Source organism: Hoplias malabaricus, chromosome 5 (genome assembly GCF_029633855.1).
Source record: "Hoplias malabaricus isolate fHopMal1 chromosome 5, fHopMal1.hap1, whole genome shotgun sequence".
NCBI classification, from domain to species: Eukaryota; Metazoa; Chordata; class Actinopteri; order Characiformes; family Erythrinidae; genus Hoplias; species Hoplias malabaricus.
The window spans coordinates 17,366,319-17,387,109 of record NC_089804.1 but is presented as its reverse complement, the minus strand read 5'-3'; the positions used below and the strand labels follow the sequence as shown (position 1 = coordinate 17,387,109).

The following is a 20,791-nucleotide window of genomic DNA, read 5'->3' as shown; positions in this document are numbered from 1 at the left end:
TATCCTGGAAGAACATACCCTTTGTCCTCATTTTAAAGCCTGAGAGAGATTTTTTTTTCTTCTTGCAAATCAAGACTAATATCAGTTCTTCTTCTAAAATTTCCAAGGTTTTTGCATCATGATCAAAGAGCAACATGCTTAAACATCTTACAACTAGAATGAGGCAACATGAGAATGAGGCAAAATGTTTAATGAATGAAAATGTAGATTACGAAAAATGTGACACTAGTTTTTCTCAATTTTCATCTCTTCATGAAAAACATGCTGAGATCATTCAATTGAGAAGTTACTTTAGCAAGACAACACTGGTCAGAATTGGAATTGAAAATAAATTTGCTTTTAAAAAATTGAGCTTCTGCTATATTTACTCCAGACACCAGAACACAAGCTCACAGATGATGTTTGGACAAGATGGACTTGCTCTTCCGACATGATGCCTGACTACTGTTCCATTGGTGCCTCTCACTTTCCTGCTTGATTTTGCTCTATATTGTTCAGTTGCAAATATCTGTCACTTCTTTGTGTCACCACAAGAATCTTTCTTAAAAACATCAGTATGCATTAAAAAGCAAATGAATGTTTCATATTAGGAAAATTGTGAAAAGAAATAAATCATCTTACGGAGTCGTAGCCGAATCCCAAGCCAACTTCTGGGAGGGGATTTGTGCAGAGCAGGATTCATAGTCCACTTGTTGGGAACCATCTAATGCTGCATTTACTCCAATAGCTGTACTGAGCCAACTGCTGCCTGAATTAGAACCAAGCGGAAGATATCTCAGAAAACTACTTTTTCACAACATAGCCATAGATTGATATAAACAATGAGTGTCTCAACACCACTGCTGTGAGTCCCTTTAAAAATTGTGTGTGAGGTGCCATTATTATGGGGAAATTTATTTATCAGAAATTTTTATTTAATTTAAATTACCATTTAATTTAGTCCAGCTAAATTTCAAAATGTAACATTCACTCCATAACCAATGCAACCCATTTTGGGAAAGCAAGCAGAAACCACAGCCTGTTTGAACTCACTGTTCCTGTGATGTCAAAAATCCACCAATGTAGCCTACACTCGGTTAACCCCGCCCACTCACACTGAAGTTATAAGAAGTGTTTCAGCTCAATAGGCACAAAAGAAAGACAACCAATCGGCCCTTTTATATTTATATAACCTACGTCAGTAACAAAAATATTATCTCCTGAATTCTAAAACATAAATGTGTGTTGGAAATTATGATATAAGGGGACCTCAAAAAGGCAACAAAATATGGAGCATGGACCCTTTAACTTTTTGTTTATGTTAGTTAGCTGTTGGTGCTAGTAGCTCTGGTTCAGCCAGTACAATGCTCCACAGGTTGTCCACACACAAACAGAGGGAAGGGGTTTTAAGGAAGACTGCAGAGTTATATGCAGAATTATAATTTAGCCATGGTCAAATGAGATTGCTGAAGTTCCCTTATATAATATCTTACCTCGTAGGTACGCTGCTCTAGTCTGCTCCTGCCACACAGGACATTACTGCAGATTAATTTCCCACTGACAATAATGTTGAGACGATTCCCAGCGCATCCAGTGCCTTTAAAAAGTTAAATGTACCCAAACCATACAGGAGAATCTGTAGGTCAGCGAGCCGGGCTACTCTCACTAGTAACCTGTTGCAGTTGCAGTGAGTTGGCTGAAGGTAAGTTCGCCTACTCTCACCGACTAGCAGACATTCTCTCTCTCTCTCTCTCTCGCACAGTCTGGAAGGAATTACGTTGCTTTTCTTCTGTCCTTTCTTTTCATCCCACCATGGCTCAGTTACGTTTACTAGTCCCTCTCCAGCTCCGCTTGGTTTGATTTTAGCTCTAAACCTCGGCGTTAGACCTCCAGGCTCCGTTTTTTTACCCCGCTGGTGTCCTCTGCTCCCTCTCAGCCCAGTGTACACACATTCCCCCCCCCATTCATTCAGCTCCAGCTGAAGGAGACAGGACTCTGTCCACTGGAGCTGACTGCGTTTGGCCGAAAGAGGCGCTGCAAAGCACAGTTGAGGAGGACAACCTGTTTTCGGGCTCCAAAGTGTGCGAACCTTTAGAAGTCCATTCCCCCCAGGTCTGTTTCTGTTGCTTTCCTCCTTCCGTTCTTTTAGCGTTGCCTACATGACTTCTGTGTTTGTCTCTAATGGTTTAATCACTTTTTTAAATTCATATCTCAAGATAACCTAATAATAAATGGCTTACTACATCAAAATCAGTCACTCATTTCGTATGTGTAAACAGTTTTACTTTGACAGTATCTTTTATTAATAACGCCATTATCGCAATAGATTGTCAGAGCCGTTATTTACCACGAAATACGTATCACTAGCTAGTCAGTAATTTGAGATTTCTATATAGTCAGTATGTAGCTAGAACTGAAAGTCATTTCAAGGTACCTATTCATATTTTGAAATGGAAGCAGTCATTTGAAGATATTAGTAATTATTTAGATGGAGTAAAGGTTTAAGATGATTCTAGCACCGTCAATATTTTGAGAGGGAAATCGTTTTTAAGAAAATACCCAGTCAGTATTTTCAAATGGAGGACATTGTTTCAAGATACTTCGAAGTTACTTAATATTTTAGAATGGTAAACCTTTATTTCGAGATACCTATGAAATATTTTGAAATATCTCCGTCTATATTTTGAGACGAATGTGTGTCCACTGTCTGGAAGGCCGTTATCCAAAGGGCAGCACTGTTAGCAAGTAAATAATTAGCTTTAGCGATGTATTTTGAAATGTTGCCAGTATTTTTGGAGAAACTTTATTCTTTAAATACACCAATCGTTTTCTTACATAAACTGTCAGTGAAAAAGTCTATTCACCCCTATTTGGTGGTCTCTATAATTTCCTCTTGTCTGTGTGGCACCCAGTGCTGTTAGCTCAGGACTAAATGGCTGTGTTTTGCATTTGCATTGCAGTCAAGACAAGGCATTATGCATATTTCACACTTGGTTTTATTATATCACATCATGTTTTGTGACTAAATGTACTTCGGAAATTAACCATTAATAAACATTTATGAATCAAAAAAACAAATAAACTATCAAAAAATAAACTTTCTCATTGGCTGAGAGAATGAGGGCTTAGGCCTAATTTGAGCAATAACGTTCATTAAAAAAAATTTATCTTATAGGTATGTTATCAGGTTTTATGTTTAGGAAAACACTGTTGTTTACAATATACAATTATGAAGGAATAAAACTAAAGTAGTGGCCATAGCACTGTTCCTAAACCTGACGTTGGCTGATATATGAAGCTACGTAGGGGCTGCCTTGGTTAGATCTTGGATGGAGGACTACATAGGGACCCGCACATAGTTGCTTCCTGCCTTCTGCCCAGTGATTCTGTGTAGGCTCTGGACCCACTGAAACCCTCAAATGGATAAGCAGTTACAGACAGTAAATGAATGAATACAAAAGTAAAATACACAAGGCTTAAAGTTTTGGGAAACCTTTCTTGAGAGACAAATGGCAACAAGAAATAGCAGAGAAAGAAACATAAACCATTTTATTCTGATAAACAAATGATTGTCATAAGTCAGATCTTGTAATGTTAACAATAATATTTATACCATTCCATTATGGTGGTACCTACTACTTTTTGTCACTTACGAAGCACCTCTGTGAATATAGATATCTGAATTCACAGTGTGTGCAGATCTGTGTGTTCTCCATCCCAGACCACTGCAGCTGGACTCCACACCTTTCCTGGAAGATATTAGGGGTGAAGTTTTCTTAGTCTGAAGCCAAGTCCATAGTCCAGCTTCTGCCAGCTACAACATGTGTGCATTATTAATCTACAGTCTCTGTCTGTTTCTTTTTCTTTCTATCTAACTTATGTCCACTACTGAGGACATAGTTATCATAACAAAGTTCATCATAGCAGTTTTTACGTAAACATCATAAGAATAGACATAAAGGGGCATAGACATAGACCTTGTAAAGGGCAATGAAACCTACCTACATTTGTGATGGTACACATTGCTTATTTCATGCTTCTCTTGGTCAGTTCTGCTGTTATTTTAATATTCTTATACAGTAAGGTTTTTTATGTTGACCCAGCAAAATATGGTTGTCTTTTTTCACCCTAAACAGCATGACCACATCTTTAAGTTGTTCACTGGAAAGGTTGCATAACTCGTTGCATAAAATAAACGCAAGCACCTTTAATCCAATATGTCATTGGGAGAGATTTAGCCTAGACTTGCTCAATCATGCAGAGCAGGCAACACTTTCAAGTCTATCTTTTAGGGAAAACACTTGCCTTCCTGGGAGAGTTTAAATTATCATGTGCAGTTCAAACAATTAATTATTGTTATTGAATTAACTTCTCAAAATAATGAAAGCACAAAACGATTTTTACAATGAGATTTTACAACTCATCATATTCTTCTTGGTTTCTGAGACTGCAAGACTGGATCCGCAAACATCATTGGGTGACAGCGGAGCGCCATCTACTGGCCACGGTTCTCATTAAACGGCAGGCTATTCCTTAACCAAAAAGTGTACTTAAAGTATGTTATTTTAGAACAACTCATTTGTACTAAATCACTACAAATATGTGATTTAATTTATATTAATTTACACTTAAAATACAATAAGCATTGTAGTCATATGTTATTTTCTCAATTTGTAACGCGTCCTTGGGCATTTAAAATTTGCTATAAAAGTTCATTCATTTATTTATTATATGTATCTGCTTATCCAGTTCATGACAGACCGTGTCAAAATCGTCACTAAGAAAATGACAATATAGTATTAAAAATTACAGTACTTGTACATTTGAAGTATTTGGCGTATGACTTATGCAACTACTCATATAAATATATTTAAATGTTATTAGGAAGGTGGCCAAAATAACATATGTCTAGTACACTCAGCATATGTTAAGTATAATTTATTATAATTTAAAATACTTATTAGTAGTGAATAAGTACATGTTAGTGGTTCCAAAATAACACAATTTCAATACACTTTTTTCCACAAGTAATGGGTAATTGAACGTGCTAATACTGTCACATAATAATAAATATTAATAAATAATATACACCGTAATATACAACTGAGCATGTGGGGGTTAACAATGATTCACAACACAAATCAGCTCCTGAGCACTGAAGAAAGGGGGCTAAAGCAGTGTGCTAAATTTTATGCATGAACTACAGTCTATAAACAACCCCCCCCCCCCCCCCCCCCCCCCCACACACACACACACACACACTTTTTTTTATTGTTGTTGTTGCACGTCACGTGGCTCAGCGGCGCCAGCCAATCAGGTATAGGGGCTGAGCCTGGCGCGCCTCTAGAGAAGTGCATTGAAGGGAAGAAATTCCTTATTTTTTGTATTATTTTATTGTATTGTTGGACTTGAAAAACAGAATACTGAAACAGTTTACAGTATTTGTTGTGGTGTGTTTATGTTGTTGTATTGTGGTTTGTCAGCCCTCTACCTCAGGAGATTTTGTTTTAAATTGTGTTGAGTGATTTTTTTTACACTCTGTTTATTTAAGGAAAAACAGAATTACACGGAAAGGAAGAAAGTTCCTTATTTTTTAAATTGTTTTTCCTAAGAACAATTATATTTGAAAAAGGAAAGAAAGAACTAGTGAGAGGAGAATTTTTGTTTTATTTTTGTATGTTGGTTTCTAATTTTCTACCTCAAAAAATATTTATTTCCCTAATGTTAAGGCAAACTTTGTTTTGTTACTGTTCCATTGTTTCTAAACAAAAATGTTGATTATGATAATAAAGTTGTTGCCATGTACAATGTTTGGCAAAATTCTGTCCTAGGTCTTTTGGATCCTTTGGATCTATGAAGCTTAAATATTAAAAAGTTTCGATATCGGCGATACTGACCCTGCATTTACTTGGTATCGGATTGATACCAAAATTCCCGGTATCGCCCACCTCTAGTAGCGACATCTCGGTGGGCATTTCCTCAGGGGGGGGCTGAGCTCCTGTGTTGTGCGCAGTCGCGTTCTACGTTTCACTGACGCTGCTTCATGAACGCGTCCGCGGAGTGACGTCACGGCTGCGCTATGTCCCCGATGTAAACAAGGAAGCGAGGTTAGTACATCCACTGTGGTATTTTCTTAACGGTGTTTATATCGTGTGCTTCCGTCTTTGTGTGAGTGAAGCACGTTACTTAGACTTTCTGCCCTTACCTTTCATGTTCATGTCATATTTCTTCTGTTTCTCTTAAAACGGATCCAGATGAACGCTGTTTGTTTGTTTACAGAATGGAACCCAGGCATAAAAAGATCCTTCAACAGAATAGATTTCATCTGGTGGAGAGTTTAGAGCCTACAGATATCTGCGATGGACTTTTATCAAGGGGCATCTTCACTCAGGACATGATAGATGAAATAAAGGTGAGAGGAAGGTGCTTTCTGTTATTATGTGTATGTTAGGAAGTTTAAAGCCTGAGGAAGGTCGATTTAAGTTTAAATTTTATAGCATAGCTCTTACGTTTTTGAGAAAGCTGATGAGAGAAAAACAGCTGTAGTTGATACAGCCCAAAATGTTCGTTCCCACCACTTGAGAGAGTGACCATTAGCTAGGTTGGTTGGTGCTGAACGTTTAATATCTGATTCATGAATATTCCTAAATTGTGAAAAACAATGGTGGGGTTTCCAGTGAAAAGGATGACTCATTTTCAGGTGCTGATGATTTGGCAGTGAGCCAGTGAGAAGCTGGTATTCTGAAGTTATGACTGTGCTCTTATAGGCGGAGCAGTGAGTGCAATACTCCCCCTGCTGACCAAAATGTTACAGTGTTGTAAATACAGTAAACAAAGCGTATTAGAATGATGCAATTGTGTACTTTCCCCCCACAAGACCTTTTATTAAAATATATTACATGATTTTACAGCATTTGTTGTGTTTAGGCATTGTTCAAGGCCATATCCATCTAAAAAATAAAGCTCAGTGTAATATATCTTTTAAACAGATAGTGGATTTGATGCAGCATGTGTTTATATCAGTGTTTGTGTAAATGAGGCCTCATCCACTTTTGTAGTGGATCAAAAATGTACACAGTTTATTTTTATTTTTGTGTAAATTCCACTGATATGATTATTTAACTGTATATCAGACATTTCTCTTAATGATAAACTGATTCTGTTCATGCCAGACATGGGTATTGTCATAGAGATATGCTAACAATGAAACTGATTAATATCAAAAAGTATGGTAAAATTTGTTTGCAATTATTTTATGATCAAATTTGATGAATAAGGATGTGTTTGCTCTTTCTTTTAGTCATGCTTTATAATTAAAATGAAATAATGAAAAAATGAAATAATATCAGCCATGGAAAAATAATTTTACCCTGACTGTAAGGATGAAAAAACAGTGACAATATATTTTTAGTATTTGTAGTTTTTTGATATTAACACAGTGTAAAATACTTTGATATCCATTTATGAAAATAATTGTTTGTGATATTCTCAGAGCCCCAGACTCAGACGAGATCAGGCCAGGCAGCTGGTGAAGGATCTAGAGAAAAGAGGCAGTCGAGCTTTCCCAGCATTCCTGGAGTGTCTTCGTGAAACAGGACAAACCACTCTGGCAGAGTTGCTGGAAAGTGGAGGTCCAGATCTTGTCCCTGTCCCTCTCCCTGTGCAGCCTTCTTTAATCCCCCTCCCAGTCTGTAAGTGCGTTTTATGGCATGGTCTTTTTCACAGCTTCTAATATTGCAGTTCTACCCTGTTCAAAACAAAACACACTTATGTTATTTGTTAGTAATAACAGTGTCTCATGTATCAACAGCGAATACTGAAAGCCATAGCCATGGCAAAGACGATGCCCCTAAGAAGCTGGTCCCACTGAAACCGACCACGCTTCCTCTGGATGTAGAATCCAGCCCATGTAAGTACAAGTAAAGAGAGGTGGGCCTCTTTGAGTTCTTTGTGTATATGATTTCCACAATTGCATTCTTTGAAGTGTTTAAGAAGAAACGAGAAGTGATACTTTATTAATGGCCTTGAGGAAATTGAAACTGTGTTTCTAACCCATCTGTGGCAGTGAACATGAACACACACAAGCAGTAATAGCGTCCATGGGGTTAGGTGCAAGGGCTTATCAGCTGTGGATCTTGATGAAAGAGCTGCTCCTTCTCTACACGTCCACTGAATGCTGACCTTCAGCTCTGTAGCTTACATCTCTAACTTTTAGGCCACATCTTCATCAATTCCCCAAGGCAGTGTCCACATTTTTTTACATAAATATTTGTATTATGATATAATCTAGCACATAAAATATATTGGATTTTATGATTATATAAAATATTTATCAGATATACCACAGATCTGCAGAAAATGGTGGCTCAGTGAGAATCTGTAAGAAGATGATTATTAATCCCATTTGACCTGCTTTTAGATGCTAGGAAAACCTATCTAAAATATATTAACTGACTAGTTTCAGTATAAGGGAAGTACTGGACATGTATTGGACAATTATTGGAGAACTAAGGATGTTGTTATCTACAGTTCAAGTAAACATGAATGCTGTAGTTAAAGTCTTTTATAAAGCAAGCAGCGCATTTTGTCTTTTTTTAATTGGTCTACAAGTCGTAGGGGAAGAAATAAGAGGTGTCCAGAGACCAGCTTTCCATTAGTTGGACCTGTGCACATAAAATCTTTAGGCAAATGTTCCTCTAGAAAAAATGGTGTAATTTCATTTGTAGTGAACTTTGGGTTTAAAAGGTTCAACATCAAACAGATTAATATAAAGAGAACAAAGCCAATTTTTAAAAAAATATTTTTATTGTTATGTATCTTCTAGAGTGCCTTGTTTCCTTAAAAAATGAAAAAATGTGCATTTGAATTCCATATATATATAAACCCACATTAATTGCAAATAGTCCTCTGACCTGACTGAGTGAACTGCATACTATATCTACAGCTTCTGACACTGAGAGTAGCAGACCCAGACCAGCTAGACAGAGGCGTGATAGTTTACAGGTAACAACATATTTAGTCCACAAACCTTAGTATTTCAAACCTTCATATTCAATCCACGTGTATCGTTTATTGTTGTAAATATTTACTGATTTCTCCGTTTGCCTGCAGTACTATAGGATGGATGCTAGTCCGTGTGGAATCTGTTTGATTATCAACAATGTGCAATTTGACCCTGCCTCCAACCTGAATGAGCGAAAGGGCTCCGACATTGATTGTGACAAGCTGGAGGGAAGATTCAAGGCTCTTCATTTTCAAGTTGTTGTTAAGAAGAACCTGAAATGTAGTGTGAGTGTGTGTGCAAAATCGGTACCAGATAATGCTCATGATATTGTGAATAGAATGTTAAAGACCTTTGTTTTTCTTCCTGATAGCAAATAAAACGTGAATTGTCTTCACTTGCTAAGAAGGATCATTCCATGTTTGACTGCTGTGTGGTGATCATCCTTTCACATGGCACTGAGGTAAGAATCGTAACCTGCAGGTATGTTCAAATGTTCTATTTAAGGCTACAGCTTTTTTTAAATGAGATTTTATTTTTTGTTTTTTTTATTGTTGGAGAAGCGGTTATAGACAATGGAATGAATGAATGAATGAATAATAATGATATAATCATTATTAAAAGTAATTTCATAAAAGCAAGTTTCAATTTGTTCTGATTTTCTCAACCTTTTAAAAATGTGTTTAAATTTCCAATACTCCACCAAATGCTTGTTGGTCGGGGACCTAAATGATGCCTGGAGACATGGAGAATAAATTAAGATAGCAGAAAGTGTATTTATTAGAATCACAAGGTGCTCCTATATGGCTAACTGGTCTAACCTATAGCTGCTATACCAAATTTGGACAGTCAGCGGTCTCTTCTAAGAGTTTTGAGCTGTGCAGTGCTGTTGTGTTAGCAGCAGTTGGAAAAAAAGTGTCTGGCCGGCTTCACATATCTTGGAGGAAGGATTTACTGGCTTTCAAAAACCCAAGGAACCAAAAAAAAAAACAAAAAAACAGTGGATTCAACAAGCTGTTTTGATTTTGTTTCACACCTTAGTTCAAATGGAGATTTTAAAATTGTTCTGACCTTTTCATCTGAGTATCTCCAAACACAGCACTGGACCAGTTTATGTGAGGCAAGGATAAATAGTGTAAAACAGACCGTGAGGTGGAGAAATAAGAGTACTGGGAGAACCGAAACAAAAAAACAAACAAACAACAGATAGCAAAGAGAACGGGAAAAAAAAAACAGAACAAATAGAGAAGAGAACCAAAACAAAAAATCTAATTTCTGTTTACTCATTCACATCTCATTCAAAGGAGCAGGCGTAGAACAGGGCTGTTTAGACAGGAGGAGAACACTGCTGTGGTGTTTGATTCTTGTGGTATTTCGACCAAAGTATGTCAGTGAATTTTCCCGATATTTAAAAAAATACTGTTCTCAAGAAGAGCAGAAAGCTTGGGTGAAACTGGGGTACCATGTTAATATTTCTCTTGAATTCTTATGGATTTGGACTCTCTGTTTACAATTTATAAATGTATTTGTACCTGGAAAATATTGGATATAAGCATCAGCCAACATCTATATTATCTATAATCCTGTATAATCTGTTCTATTTAGGCAAGCCATAACCGCTTCCCTGGAGCAGTGCATGGTGTGGATGGTCCCTCTGTCCCAGTTCAGATAATAACAAACTACCTCAATGGCCAGAACTGTTCCTCTCTGCAGGGCAAGCCCAAACTTTTCTTCATACAAGCTTGTGGAGGAGGTGAGCTTAGGAGAGACTCAAAAAAGGGGGGGGAAACACCTATTTATTTTTCTAGTTAATTAACCACAAATTTTTGGCAAAGGAGGTTTTCCTGCTACCTTCTGTTCTTTCTGTGCACGTTTCTTTGCAAACGGTTAACATTTTGATACTTGAGGCATTGCTATTTATTACCTTATTAACAGTGCCCGTGAAAACAGTACTTTCTTTAGCTGTTCAGTTCTTGAATTTAAAATACAAGTTGTTGTATGAGCATTTGAAAACATACTTGGTTATTTTTAGAAAGTATTCTTTGTATGTTAGCTTTATTTAACCACCTACAAAGACTTTTACATTAAATGAATTACATTTTTAAAGGGATGCAGGAATGTATCATAACATAGATTTCAGTAGACTGTTGCATTATAGAAAATATTTATTTTCAAACCAAGATTTTATGACGCTCAGAAAAACATATAAAATAACATATAATAAATTACTGTTACATAAAGCCTTAGTGACAGTGTTATTGTTTTCTGGTTTCTGCTTGCTTTCACATTGAATTTTGTGTGTTTTTCAGATCAGAGGGACACTGGTTTTGAAGTGTCTCCAGGTGGGATTCAGGCCAGTTTAGGAGAAAGTGATGATCAGATGGACGCCATCCCCATATCCTCCAGCAGTGACTCACTCAGCTTGTCAGATGAGATTGACGCCAGGGCAACGTTACCCACTCCCAGTGACATTCTAGTGTCTTACTCTACCTTTCCAGGTGTGCTTATTTATGTATTTGTGTGTTAATACGGATGCAGAAATGTTTTAGAGAAATTCTGGCAAAACTAGGAATGTAAAGTAGAGGCAGTATATAGTGTAATTTGTAAAAAGATAAATAAAAAATAAATAAATAAATAAAATTCACTTTATATGTAATTTCTTTGTAACTGAGTTTGTGACAAATACGGTAATCAGTTTCTCACAACCGGTAATCAATTTCTTTCTTTCTGGACAATAATTTAACATCAATATATATGGCAATATAACATTTTTCAATACCAATGATATGTATGATTTTTAAACACATTTTCAATATTTCAATATACATTATTTACAACATCCGTCACTGACTGATGTTCATTACAGGGCACTGTCGCCAGTTCAGTGCACTCAATTTCAAATTTCGTTTAAAAATATTAATATTTACAATAGATTTGTTTCATGGTGTTGTCATATTTCTTGTTTGTTCTTGGAGGTTTTATATTTTATACTGTTCATAACAATATTGGAATGATATTGTATCAAAATGAAGAAAAAATTGTGATATAAATTCTGGCTCTATCGTCCAGCCCTATTATAAACCGATATATATTTAAATTTATTGCATGAGTCATTCCATCTGACCAGATAGATAAATACACCACCTATAAAGCACTTTTCTAGACACCCAAAGTGTTTCAGCCACCACCTGTTTATAGCGTCCAATGTGGAGTTGTTCTTTTGGGGAAATAAAAATAAGCAGACTCGTAATAAAGAAATTTGGAACCCAGAATTTAAGTGAAAATGTTTTGAAACTGCCTTATGTTTCAACATTTTATATTTTCATAGGTCTCTAATATGAACTCATGCCTGCCTTTGTCAACAGCTCTGACTGTATTCTGTCCACAGGATATGTGTCATGGAGGGACACAAAAGCAGGCTCTTGGTATGTGGAGATACTGGATCGTGTCCTAGAGGAGAATGCAGCCAGTGATGACCTCACCACCATGCTGTTGATGGTATGTCCCCTTTCCTTTAATTAATAATTTGCCCCTGACTGTATGATAGTACACAGCAAATTCACCAGTGTTAAATCAACACTATTAGTGTTAGTGTTAAGTTTGCTGTGTAATCGTGTTGTTCTACCAATAACTGATTTTCTATATTAGCTAAATATTTTATGGCTCAAATGTTTCTAAACCAGTATCTTCATCTATGACATGATGTAAATTCATCACTGTGTATTAACAGGGTGAGATCTGATGTATCTACACCTAAAATAACCTTTCACCTTTTCTAAAAAGAGTAGAAAAAAAGGTAGAAGCATTCTTTCAAAATGTCTCAGCTCTGAGCATTGGCACTCTTAGGTTAGGAATGGGGTTTATAATTATTTATGTAAATGTTAATATTTATTCATTGTTTATAACCACTCATCCAGTTCAGGGTCGTGGTTGGTCCGTAGCCTACACAGAATCATTGGGCTCAATGCAGGGACACACCCTTTGCAGGGCAACACACAAGCACACATTCACTTACACCTATAGACACTTTTGATTGGACCATGGAAGGAAACTGGAGCTGTATGACTGCAACACTACCTGCTACACCACCAAATAGAGAGGCTGTCTTTACTACTTCAAACTCAGCACTGCAGAAACTGCATTGTGTAATTTTAGGAAGAGTACATCCTCCCTCTTGATTTCACTCTGCAACTGCCTGGTATATCACCTGGCCTAATATTTTATCAACAGCTTGTGCTAACAAAATTAGTTCTTTTGTGCGATCAGACCAGACAGGTTAGCTTTCCCTCCCCATCCACATTAATGAGGCTTGAGTGGTTCCTTCCTATGACTACTTTTGGTAGGTACTAAACATTTCCATCCGGGAACACCCCCCAAAAAAATCACAATTTATTTATTTTTTTGTTACACTTATATAGCACCTTTCTAGAAACCCAAGGACACTTTACAACCAACCCTGCCAAGAATGCCATTGCATTCAACATTTTCATCAGGTTCTTATACTTGCTCATATGGCTTGCTTCCTACATCAATTTTAGGAACTGACTGTCTACTGTTTACTTGCTACATAAAATATCAAGCCCCTCCACAGGTGCACCAGTAAGACCATGTGCATCCAGTGGTTCAAACATTGTATCCTGAAGGTGGTGTTTTGTATCCGTGTTTGATGACAATGCACCAATACACACAGCAAGACTGGTGAAAGATTGGTTTGATGAACATGAAAGTGAAGTTGAACATCTCCCATGGCCTGCACAGTCACTAGATCTAAATATTATTGAGACACTTTGGGGTGTTTTGGAGGAGCGAGTCAGGAAACGTTTTCCTCCACCAGCATCACGTAGTGACCTGGCCACACTCCTGCAAGAAGAATGGCTTAAAATCCCTCTGACCACTGTGCAGGACTTGTATATGTCATTCCCAAGACGAAGGTGTTTCAGTTTCATTGTCCAACCCCTGTGTGTGTATGTGTGTGTGTATATATATATATATATATATATATATATATATATATATATATATATACACACACACACACACTATAAAAAGTGTGCCAGGTTTAGTGATATAAAAAATGGGAAGTAGGAAAAATAAAAAACTAATATAATGTGGTTGCATAAGTGTGCACACCCTTAAACTACTTCTTTGTGGAAGCACCTTTTGATGTTATTACAGCACTCTGTCTTTTTGGGTACGAGCCTATCAGCATGGCACATCTTGACTACACATCTTGAATATTTGCCCACTCTTTGCAAAAATGCTCCAAATCTGTCAGATTGCGGGGGCATCTCCTGTGTACAGCCCTCTTCCGATCACCCCACAGATTTTCAATCGGATTCAGATCTGGGCTCTGGCTGGGCCATTCCAACACTTTAATCTTCTTTTGGTGAAGCCATTCTTTGGTTGATTTGGATGTATGCTTAGGGTCATTGTTGTGCTGAAAGATGAAGTTCCTCTTCAGCTTCAGTTTTCTAGCAGAAACCAGAAGGTTTTGTGCCAACATCGACTGGTACTGTTCCGATTGGAACTGTTCATATTTCCCTCCATCTTGACTAAGGCCCCAGTACCAGCTGAAGAAAAACAGCCCCACAGCATGTTGCTGCCACTGCCATGCTTCACTGTGGGTATGGTGTTCTTTTGGTGATGTGCAGTGGGGTTTTTTTTTTTTTTTTTTTGCTCCAAACATACCTTTTGGAAATGTTCAACCTTGGTTTCGTCAGACCATAACACATTTTCCCACATGCTTTTAGGAGAGTTCAAATGCATTTTTCTACATTTTGCCAGACTTGGAGGGTTCCATCTTGCCACCCTACCCCATAGCGCAGACAAATGAAGAATACGGGATAATGTTGTCACATGTAGTACACAGCCAGTATGTGCCAGAAATTCCTGCAACTTCTTTAATGTTGCTGTAGGCCTCTTGGTAGCATCCCTGACCAGTTTTCATCTTTTCTTTTTATCCTGTTCTTTGCAATGTCACTATTGTCCTATATTTTCTTCACTTGATGATGACTTCGATCCATGGTATATCTAATGCCTTGGAAATTCTTTTGTACCCTTCTGCAGACTGATGCCTTTTGACAGTGAGATCCCTCTCATGCTTTGAGAGCTCTCTGCGGATCATGGCTTTTTCTGTAAGGCGTGACTAAGAAAATGTCAGGAAAAGCCTACTAGAACAACTGAACTTATTTGGGGTTAATCAGAGGCACTTTAAATGTTGACAGGTGTCTACTGATTCCTACTTAACATGAGTTTGAATGTGATTGGTTCATTCTGAACACAGCCTTACTTCTTCCCCTTAAAGATTTCAGTTTGGTTTTTAATTGAAATGTACAGGTTATAGATCTCATTAAAGGTGGAAAAAGTTCTGAAAAGATTGGTCTTCGTCTCATTTTTTATTTGTTTTCAATTTTTTTCACTGAACCTGGCATTTTAATTAATTTTGTGTGTGTATAATCACTCACCCAGTTTTGCTATTTCTGTGTGTGTATTATGCAGGTGAACAATGAAGTCTCACAGATATCTGCTAAGGGCCTTTACAAACAGATGCCTGGATCATTCAACTTCCTTCGAAAACTGTTCTACTTTCACGTCCCGAAGACGTGACCTACAGAATGCAGTGTGAGACAGGCATGATAGACTGAGAACAGGATTGATAGATGGTATTGTTTAGTGTCTGTTTAACCCACAGGACTCTATGCTTCAACTGTAGAGGTGAATAGGAACTGCGAGATATAACAGTATGTTAAATGTTTGAACTCATATTATTTTAACTGTAATATTTATTCTGTTTAGGATTTAGTGGTGTGTGTTTTCATATTCCACACATGGATAATATTTCAAAGCTTTTTAAAACTTGAAAAAATGTCATTTTAAATTCAAATGAAACCATGACTCAGATTTAGAAAACGTGTGAAATATTATTGTGTTTTGAGCCTTTTTTTTCCCTTGGGTGTTGTGGGGGTGGTTGATTTTTTTCACACTTAGCAGCTCCTCATCAGCACAAAAGCTGGCAAGGCCAATCCTTGGCATTCATGCCTTGTACAAAACGCCATGACTAAAACAGCATAAGAGCAAGCAAGACTCTGTATGTATGCTTTACTGCAGTGCTGGAAAAGAAGTTTCTGGTGAATTCAGTAGGTATGATAACATTGGTACATTTGTTCCAAGCTGTGTTTCTCACAGATAACTCCATGAGATAAACAACATCTCACCCCCCCCAAAGTATGCACGTTTCAGTTAATAGGAACACTTCAAAGATAAGGATTTAAAGAAGTGGTTTAACAACTCTCAGGCAGCCAGAACAGCAAGAGGAGGGCGGCAATATGATGTATGCTTGTTTTCCACCATTTAAATCACTCACCTCTGTATGATTTTTAATCTAGGTGGTGATGTCAGCAGTGTTATATAAAACTAGGTGCTTTTTATTAGGATGTGACCACAAGAAACACTTAACAGAATATGAAAATACTTCCTGTTCTCATACACTCAGTTTCATTCAAACAACCACATTCTCTCTTTCACTTTCTGTCATGTCTCTGTAAAACCATAGGCCAACTTTACTCTGAGGACCCTGGGGGATATGTTCCTACCATTTTTGAAATGGCTGATTTTGTCCCCATTGCTTGCACAAGAGCACTTAAGCACAAGATTCTGGGACAAGTGAAAGCATAGTTCTTTCTCAAACACACACCCATTCACCCCCTTTTTCCTTGGTTCCTGACAGTTCAGGGGCTAAATCAGTTTTTTTTCGATAGTGTATATTAAAATTATGTAAAATGTTTGAATTTTTATGTAAAATTATGTAATCAGTTGCAACAGACACCTGTTTAGCCTGGTAAGACCATGCGGAATAGTGTATACATCCATCTATGTCTGTATCTGTATCTGACTCTCTGTCTGTCTGCAGTATCATTTTAAAGGTTTGGAATCTCAATCTGTTTTTTTAAATACATTTAACAGGTTTCAAATGAACAATGATGAGAACAATTTCTGCAGACATTTATTTGGGTTTATATATAAAGCATTCCTAATATCTTACATAAATACTATTATGTTAATGAGTGATTAAATCTCCATTCATAAACTGTACATGTTTGCATGGTATTAATATGGACTACTGTGTCATTTTATTCTTTAGAAAAACTACAGTAAAATGTCAGAGTAGTCCATTTTAATATCCTGTTAAACATGTATATTTTATAAGTATAAATGTAAACAGTCATGGACATGCTATGTAGTGTTTATGTAAGATGTGAAAGCCAACTGTTATGCCTTTTTTTTCCAAGTGATACTGTGATTACTTTGTGTTGTATTTAAAAAAAAAAAAAAAAAAAAGACATCCATAGACTTCTCAAAGCAGACACTTTAAAATATTTATCAGTGCCTCCCCCTCGCAATGTCCAGTGTTTGAAATTGTCACGAAAAATGGCCATTCACGGGAACTGTGGCAGTCAGTGCAAGATCTGGGACACCAAGGTTCTGACATAAATACTCAAACTTATTTTTGTATGTTTTTCTTGAAATGCAGAGCAAAACACCCATTTGACAGCATCGGACCAGCAGTAATGTTTAGCTGACACAGGAAAGGTTTTCTGTTCTGCTGTGCAAGGTTGCTGGCAAAAACATGGCCTGCATGGAAGATTCAGAAAACCCGACCTTGTTGAACTTTGCAAAACAAGTGCTATGGACATTTGAAGTTAAAATGAACCTCTTTAGCCACAATCACAAAGGTTAAAGTTCTATTATAATGGTAGATTTAAAAATTGTGTTGATTTCAAACACCCCATTTTAACTCCAGGACATATTTTGTTTTAATTTAAACAGATCTACAAAGAAGTCTTGAAATATTCACCTCTGCTTTTGGAGAAGAAAATGTAATGTACATTTAGGGAACACAATTGGACCAATAATGTACCTCTATCACACCTTTTATTTTCTCAGAATGTATTAAATTGTGCAAGCTAAAGATACATTACATTCTCTGTTCCAAAAGGAAAGCTGAATATTTGTAAGTGTTCAGAGCAGAACAGCTTTAAATAGAAAAACAAAATGAAAGCCTGGTGTTTAAACAGGGTGAAGGCAATCAAGGCTATTAGAATTCTGCACTTAAGAGTCCATATAATACAACTAATATATATATATATATCTCACACAGCAGTGCCACACGTTAAATATCTCATTCTCATGCATTATCCCAGCCAGCAAATAGGATTGAACATAAGCTAGATAGGTTTAAAATGAGCATGGGCATGAGCACTGGCTGTTTGTGGGACCCAGGTGGGAAGCCTATATCAGATATTATATTTTCAGATATTATATTTTCAGATGGGCTACTCAGATTAGCCCTATATGTATGTTTAACTCATCCTGGTGCGATTGTTGAGGATATCCATATCATCACTCTCCAAGGAAAACATACTTTTCCAAAATGGCACTTTTACAGGAGAAGGAAAAAACCTTAACTTCCAAAAGAAAAATATTTCAAGTTTGAACATTACTGTTAGTCCGTTCAATGTGATAACAGAATATTTATTAGTAATTTGTTACAGTACGGTGGCGCAGCAGGTAGTGTCGCAGTCACACAGCTCCAGGGGTCTGGAGGTTGTGGGTTCGATTCCCACTCCGGGTGACTGTCTGTGAGGAGTTGGTGTGTTCTCCCCGTGTCCGCGTGGGTTTCCTCCGGGTGCTCCGGTTTCCTCCCACAGTCCAAAAACACACGTTGGTAGGTGGATTGGCGACTCAAAAGTGTGTGAGTGAATGTGTGTGTGTCTGTGTTGCCCTGTGAAGGACTTGCGCCCCCTCCAGAGTGTATTCCTGCCTTGCGCCCAATGATTTCAGGTAGGCTCTGGACCCACCGTGACCCTGAACTGGATAAGCGGTTACAGATAATGAATGAATGAATGTTACAGTACGTTCTTACAGAAAAAAAGTAATTGCACTCAGCACTGCTCAGCACTGCTCATATGGGCTGGGATTTAGTCATTCCCCCTCTATAAGTTACTGTTCCCACTAGGGCTGTGCCATTTGTTTTGTTCGCAATAATATTGTGATAATTTTTCAAAAGATAATAACAATCGATGTTGTAATCATAATATTCTGACTTGCTTATGTAACAACCTCATGCAGTTACCCATAATATGGCATACGTTTTTATGTGACACATTTAGGCACAGTGAAGTACGGTAGAAAGTGACTCTGAGGTAGAGGAATTTGTGTGTTTTCAGTAGTGTGGAGGTGGTTTGGTTATGAAGTCAGATGTACAATAAACCATGGTATTATGTAAGAAATTAAAGAAGTATATAACAACAGAAGGGAGTAATACAACTAATCTGTTTCACCGCCTCAAGCAGAAGAACCAGGTTGAGGATGAGGAAAATCCAAAATGCCATTCGAAGAGTTCAAGAGTTCAAGCCCAAGCAGATAAACTTAAATGACTCAGCTTCGCCATTACTGTGTTTGTTTTGTTAATTAGTGTGAAGCTTTAAGGGTAGATTTTTATTTGGCGTGCATTATGTTTTATACACAATCAGAATCTTGTTAAGTTACTGTTCACAAAATAAATGTGTACAGATTTTTTTGTCACTATTGTATATTTGAAACATTTGTAGTAAACCAACTAATAAATAAAACCATTTAATCTTAATATATATAAAATATATTAATATTAAATATATATATATAAGTAAATATAACATTTACTTTGCTGCAGTAGTGTGTTCCTGAAATTAATAAAGGTATTTTTCAGTGTTTTGTCATGCTAAGAATATCATTATTATCGTGATATTATTTTATGGTGATATCACCCACCCCTAGTTTCCACGTACAGTTAAGTTGTTAAAACATTTGGTACATTTTTTATGAAGGGATGTCACCAGTAAGGCTCTTGAAGAGCAGAAACTGTGCAGATGGTAATTTTCATCCAGGTTCTTTGTCGTTTTTCTAGTTAAGGGCTGTTTTGACTGGAAATAAATGAAAGATCTCAGCTTTGGTTGCAGAACTGAGACAGCTTTCTTGATTGGCATTTGTATTTCTCATCTGTGGTGTGTTTGGATCTGTGGCCAAATCTTCAGCGGGGGCTGCAGGGAATCGACACACAATTCCTGGCAGTGACTTTCCTCAGCGGATTCCCCTCAGATAGCCAACGTTTATCTACTATTTCCACCCAGCATTGTCAGGGACTGGCGTTATGTTAGGCATCAGGTGAAGCCAAGCAGCATTGAGTCTGACGTTAGTGGGGGTTGTGGTTTCAGGGGATGGAGGGTGGCTGAGGGTGAAGTGTAAAGACACCCCAGGCTGTGAAGAACGCTCATATAACAGAGTGTGTGTGTGTGTGTACATGCGTGTGTCAGAATGAGTGGGTAGGCTGGGAGGGACTTCGAAAAGTGAAGTTCTGCCTCCTCGCCGTCTGGGAGAGTTTTTTTTATTTTTACAGCGGCAGGCTTGCTGTATCTGACACTGAGCGTGTGTGTGTCTCAGACTGAGACAGAGAGAAATTCCACTGTGTTTGGTCTACAGCTAGGACTCATTAATGTGAAGGAGAAAGCACGTCTGACTGCTGCTGTTTAATGTTGGACGGTTTACGCAGTGGAGGCCAATGTGAGAGTCACTGAGGTTCAGTCTTGGGTAAGTGTGCTCTATTTACATTGCAAAATGCCTGCTTCGCTTTTGTGGCCATGCTTCAAATGATTATAATGTGTGTTAAATCATTTTATCACGTCTTTCTAGCGCATTTAAAGGTAGATAGCGTTACACTGTCTTAGAGTGTGGACTCTAATGTGATGATTACTATTATTATTTAAAAAAAGACAC

General features: G+C 37.4%; 3 protein-coding genes across 6 annotated transcripts in view; 2 read left to right on the top strand and 1 right to left on the bottom strand.

The window, feature by feature from the left end:
* plekhg5b (pleckstrin homology domain containing, family G (with RhoGef domain) member 5b) overlaps positions 1–1,856 on the bottom strand; it is an 85,217-nt gene extending 83,361 nt beyond the window's left edge. For both annotated transcript variants that reach the window (XM_066670248.1, XM_066670250.1), the window contains exons 1-2: positions 1,473–1,856; positions 622–748 (exon numbers count right to left, since the gene is read on the bottom strand). In XM_066670248.1, coding sequence (XP_066526345.1) covers positions 622–703 — 82 coding nt within the window. In that variant the 5' untranslated portion in view covers positions 704–748; positions 1,473–1,856. The remainder of the gene's footprint in view (positions 1–621; positions 749–1,472) is intronic.
* A 153-nt stretch (positions 1,857–2,009) lies between these two features.
* casp9 (caspase 9, apoptosis-related cysteine peptidase) lies at positions 2,010–17,438 on the top strand. 3 transcript variants are annotated; one of them, XM_066670255.1, is made up of 11 exons: positions 2,010–2,091; positions 6,259–6,391; positions 7,472–7,670; positions 7,790–7,888; positions 8,924–8,982; positions 9,091–9,267; positions 9,354–9,443; positions 10,586–10,733; positions 11,290–11,478; positions 12,369–12,478; positions 15,479–17,438. In XM_066670255.1, the coding sequence occupies exons 2-11, from the start codon at positions 6,260–6,262 to the stop codon at positions 15,584–15,586; spliced, it is 1,311 nt and encodes a 436-aa protein (XP_066526352.1). In that variant the 5' UTR covers positions 2,010–2,091; position 6,259; the 3' UTR covers positions 15,587–17,438. The 3 variants fall into 3 exon arrangements, with proteins under 3 accessions (XP_066526352.1, XP_066526350.1, XP_066526351.1); XM_066670253.1 differs by lacking the exon at positions 2,010–2,091 and adding an exon at positions 5,811–6,086; XM_066670254.1 differs by lacking the exon at positions 2,010–2,091 and adding an exon at positions 6,113–6,147.
* Positions 17,439–20,345: 2,907 nt separating this feature from the next.
* The window catches only part of arhgap4a (Rho GTPase activating protein 4a), a 32,544-nt gene continuing 32,098 nt past the window's right edge, over positions 20,346–20,791 (top strand). Inside the window, exon 1 of the mRNA XM_066672501.1 lies at positions 20,346–20,605. The gene's annotated coding sequence lies outside the window, so the exon portion shown is untranslated. The remainder of the gene's footprint in view (positions 20,606–20,791) is intronic.

What these genes read in the sequence shown, in the direction of transcription:
- casp9 (XM_066670255.1), top strand. Translation starts at nt 6,260, where the DNA reads ATGGAACCCAGGCATAAAAAGATCCTTCAACAGAATAGATTTCATCTG. An exon ending in AGAGGCGTGATAGTTTACAG is followed by an intron (nt 8,983 to 9,090) that starts GTAACAACATAT and finishes GTTTGCCTGCAG; the next exon opens with TACTATAGGATGGATGCTAG. An exon ending in TCCTTTCACATGGCACTGAG is followed by an intron (nt 9,444 to 10,585) that starts GTAAGAATCGTA and finishes TGTTCTATTTAG; the next exon opens with GCAAGCCATAACCGCTTCCC.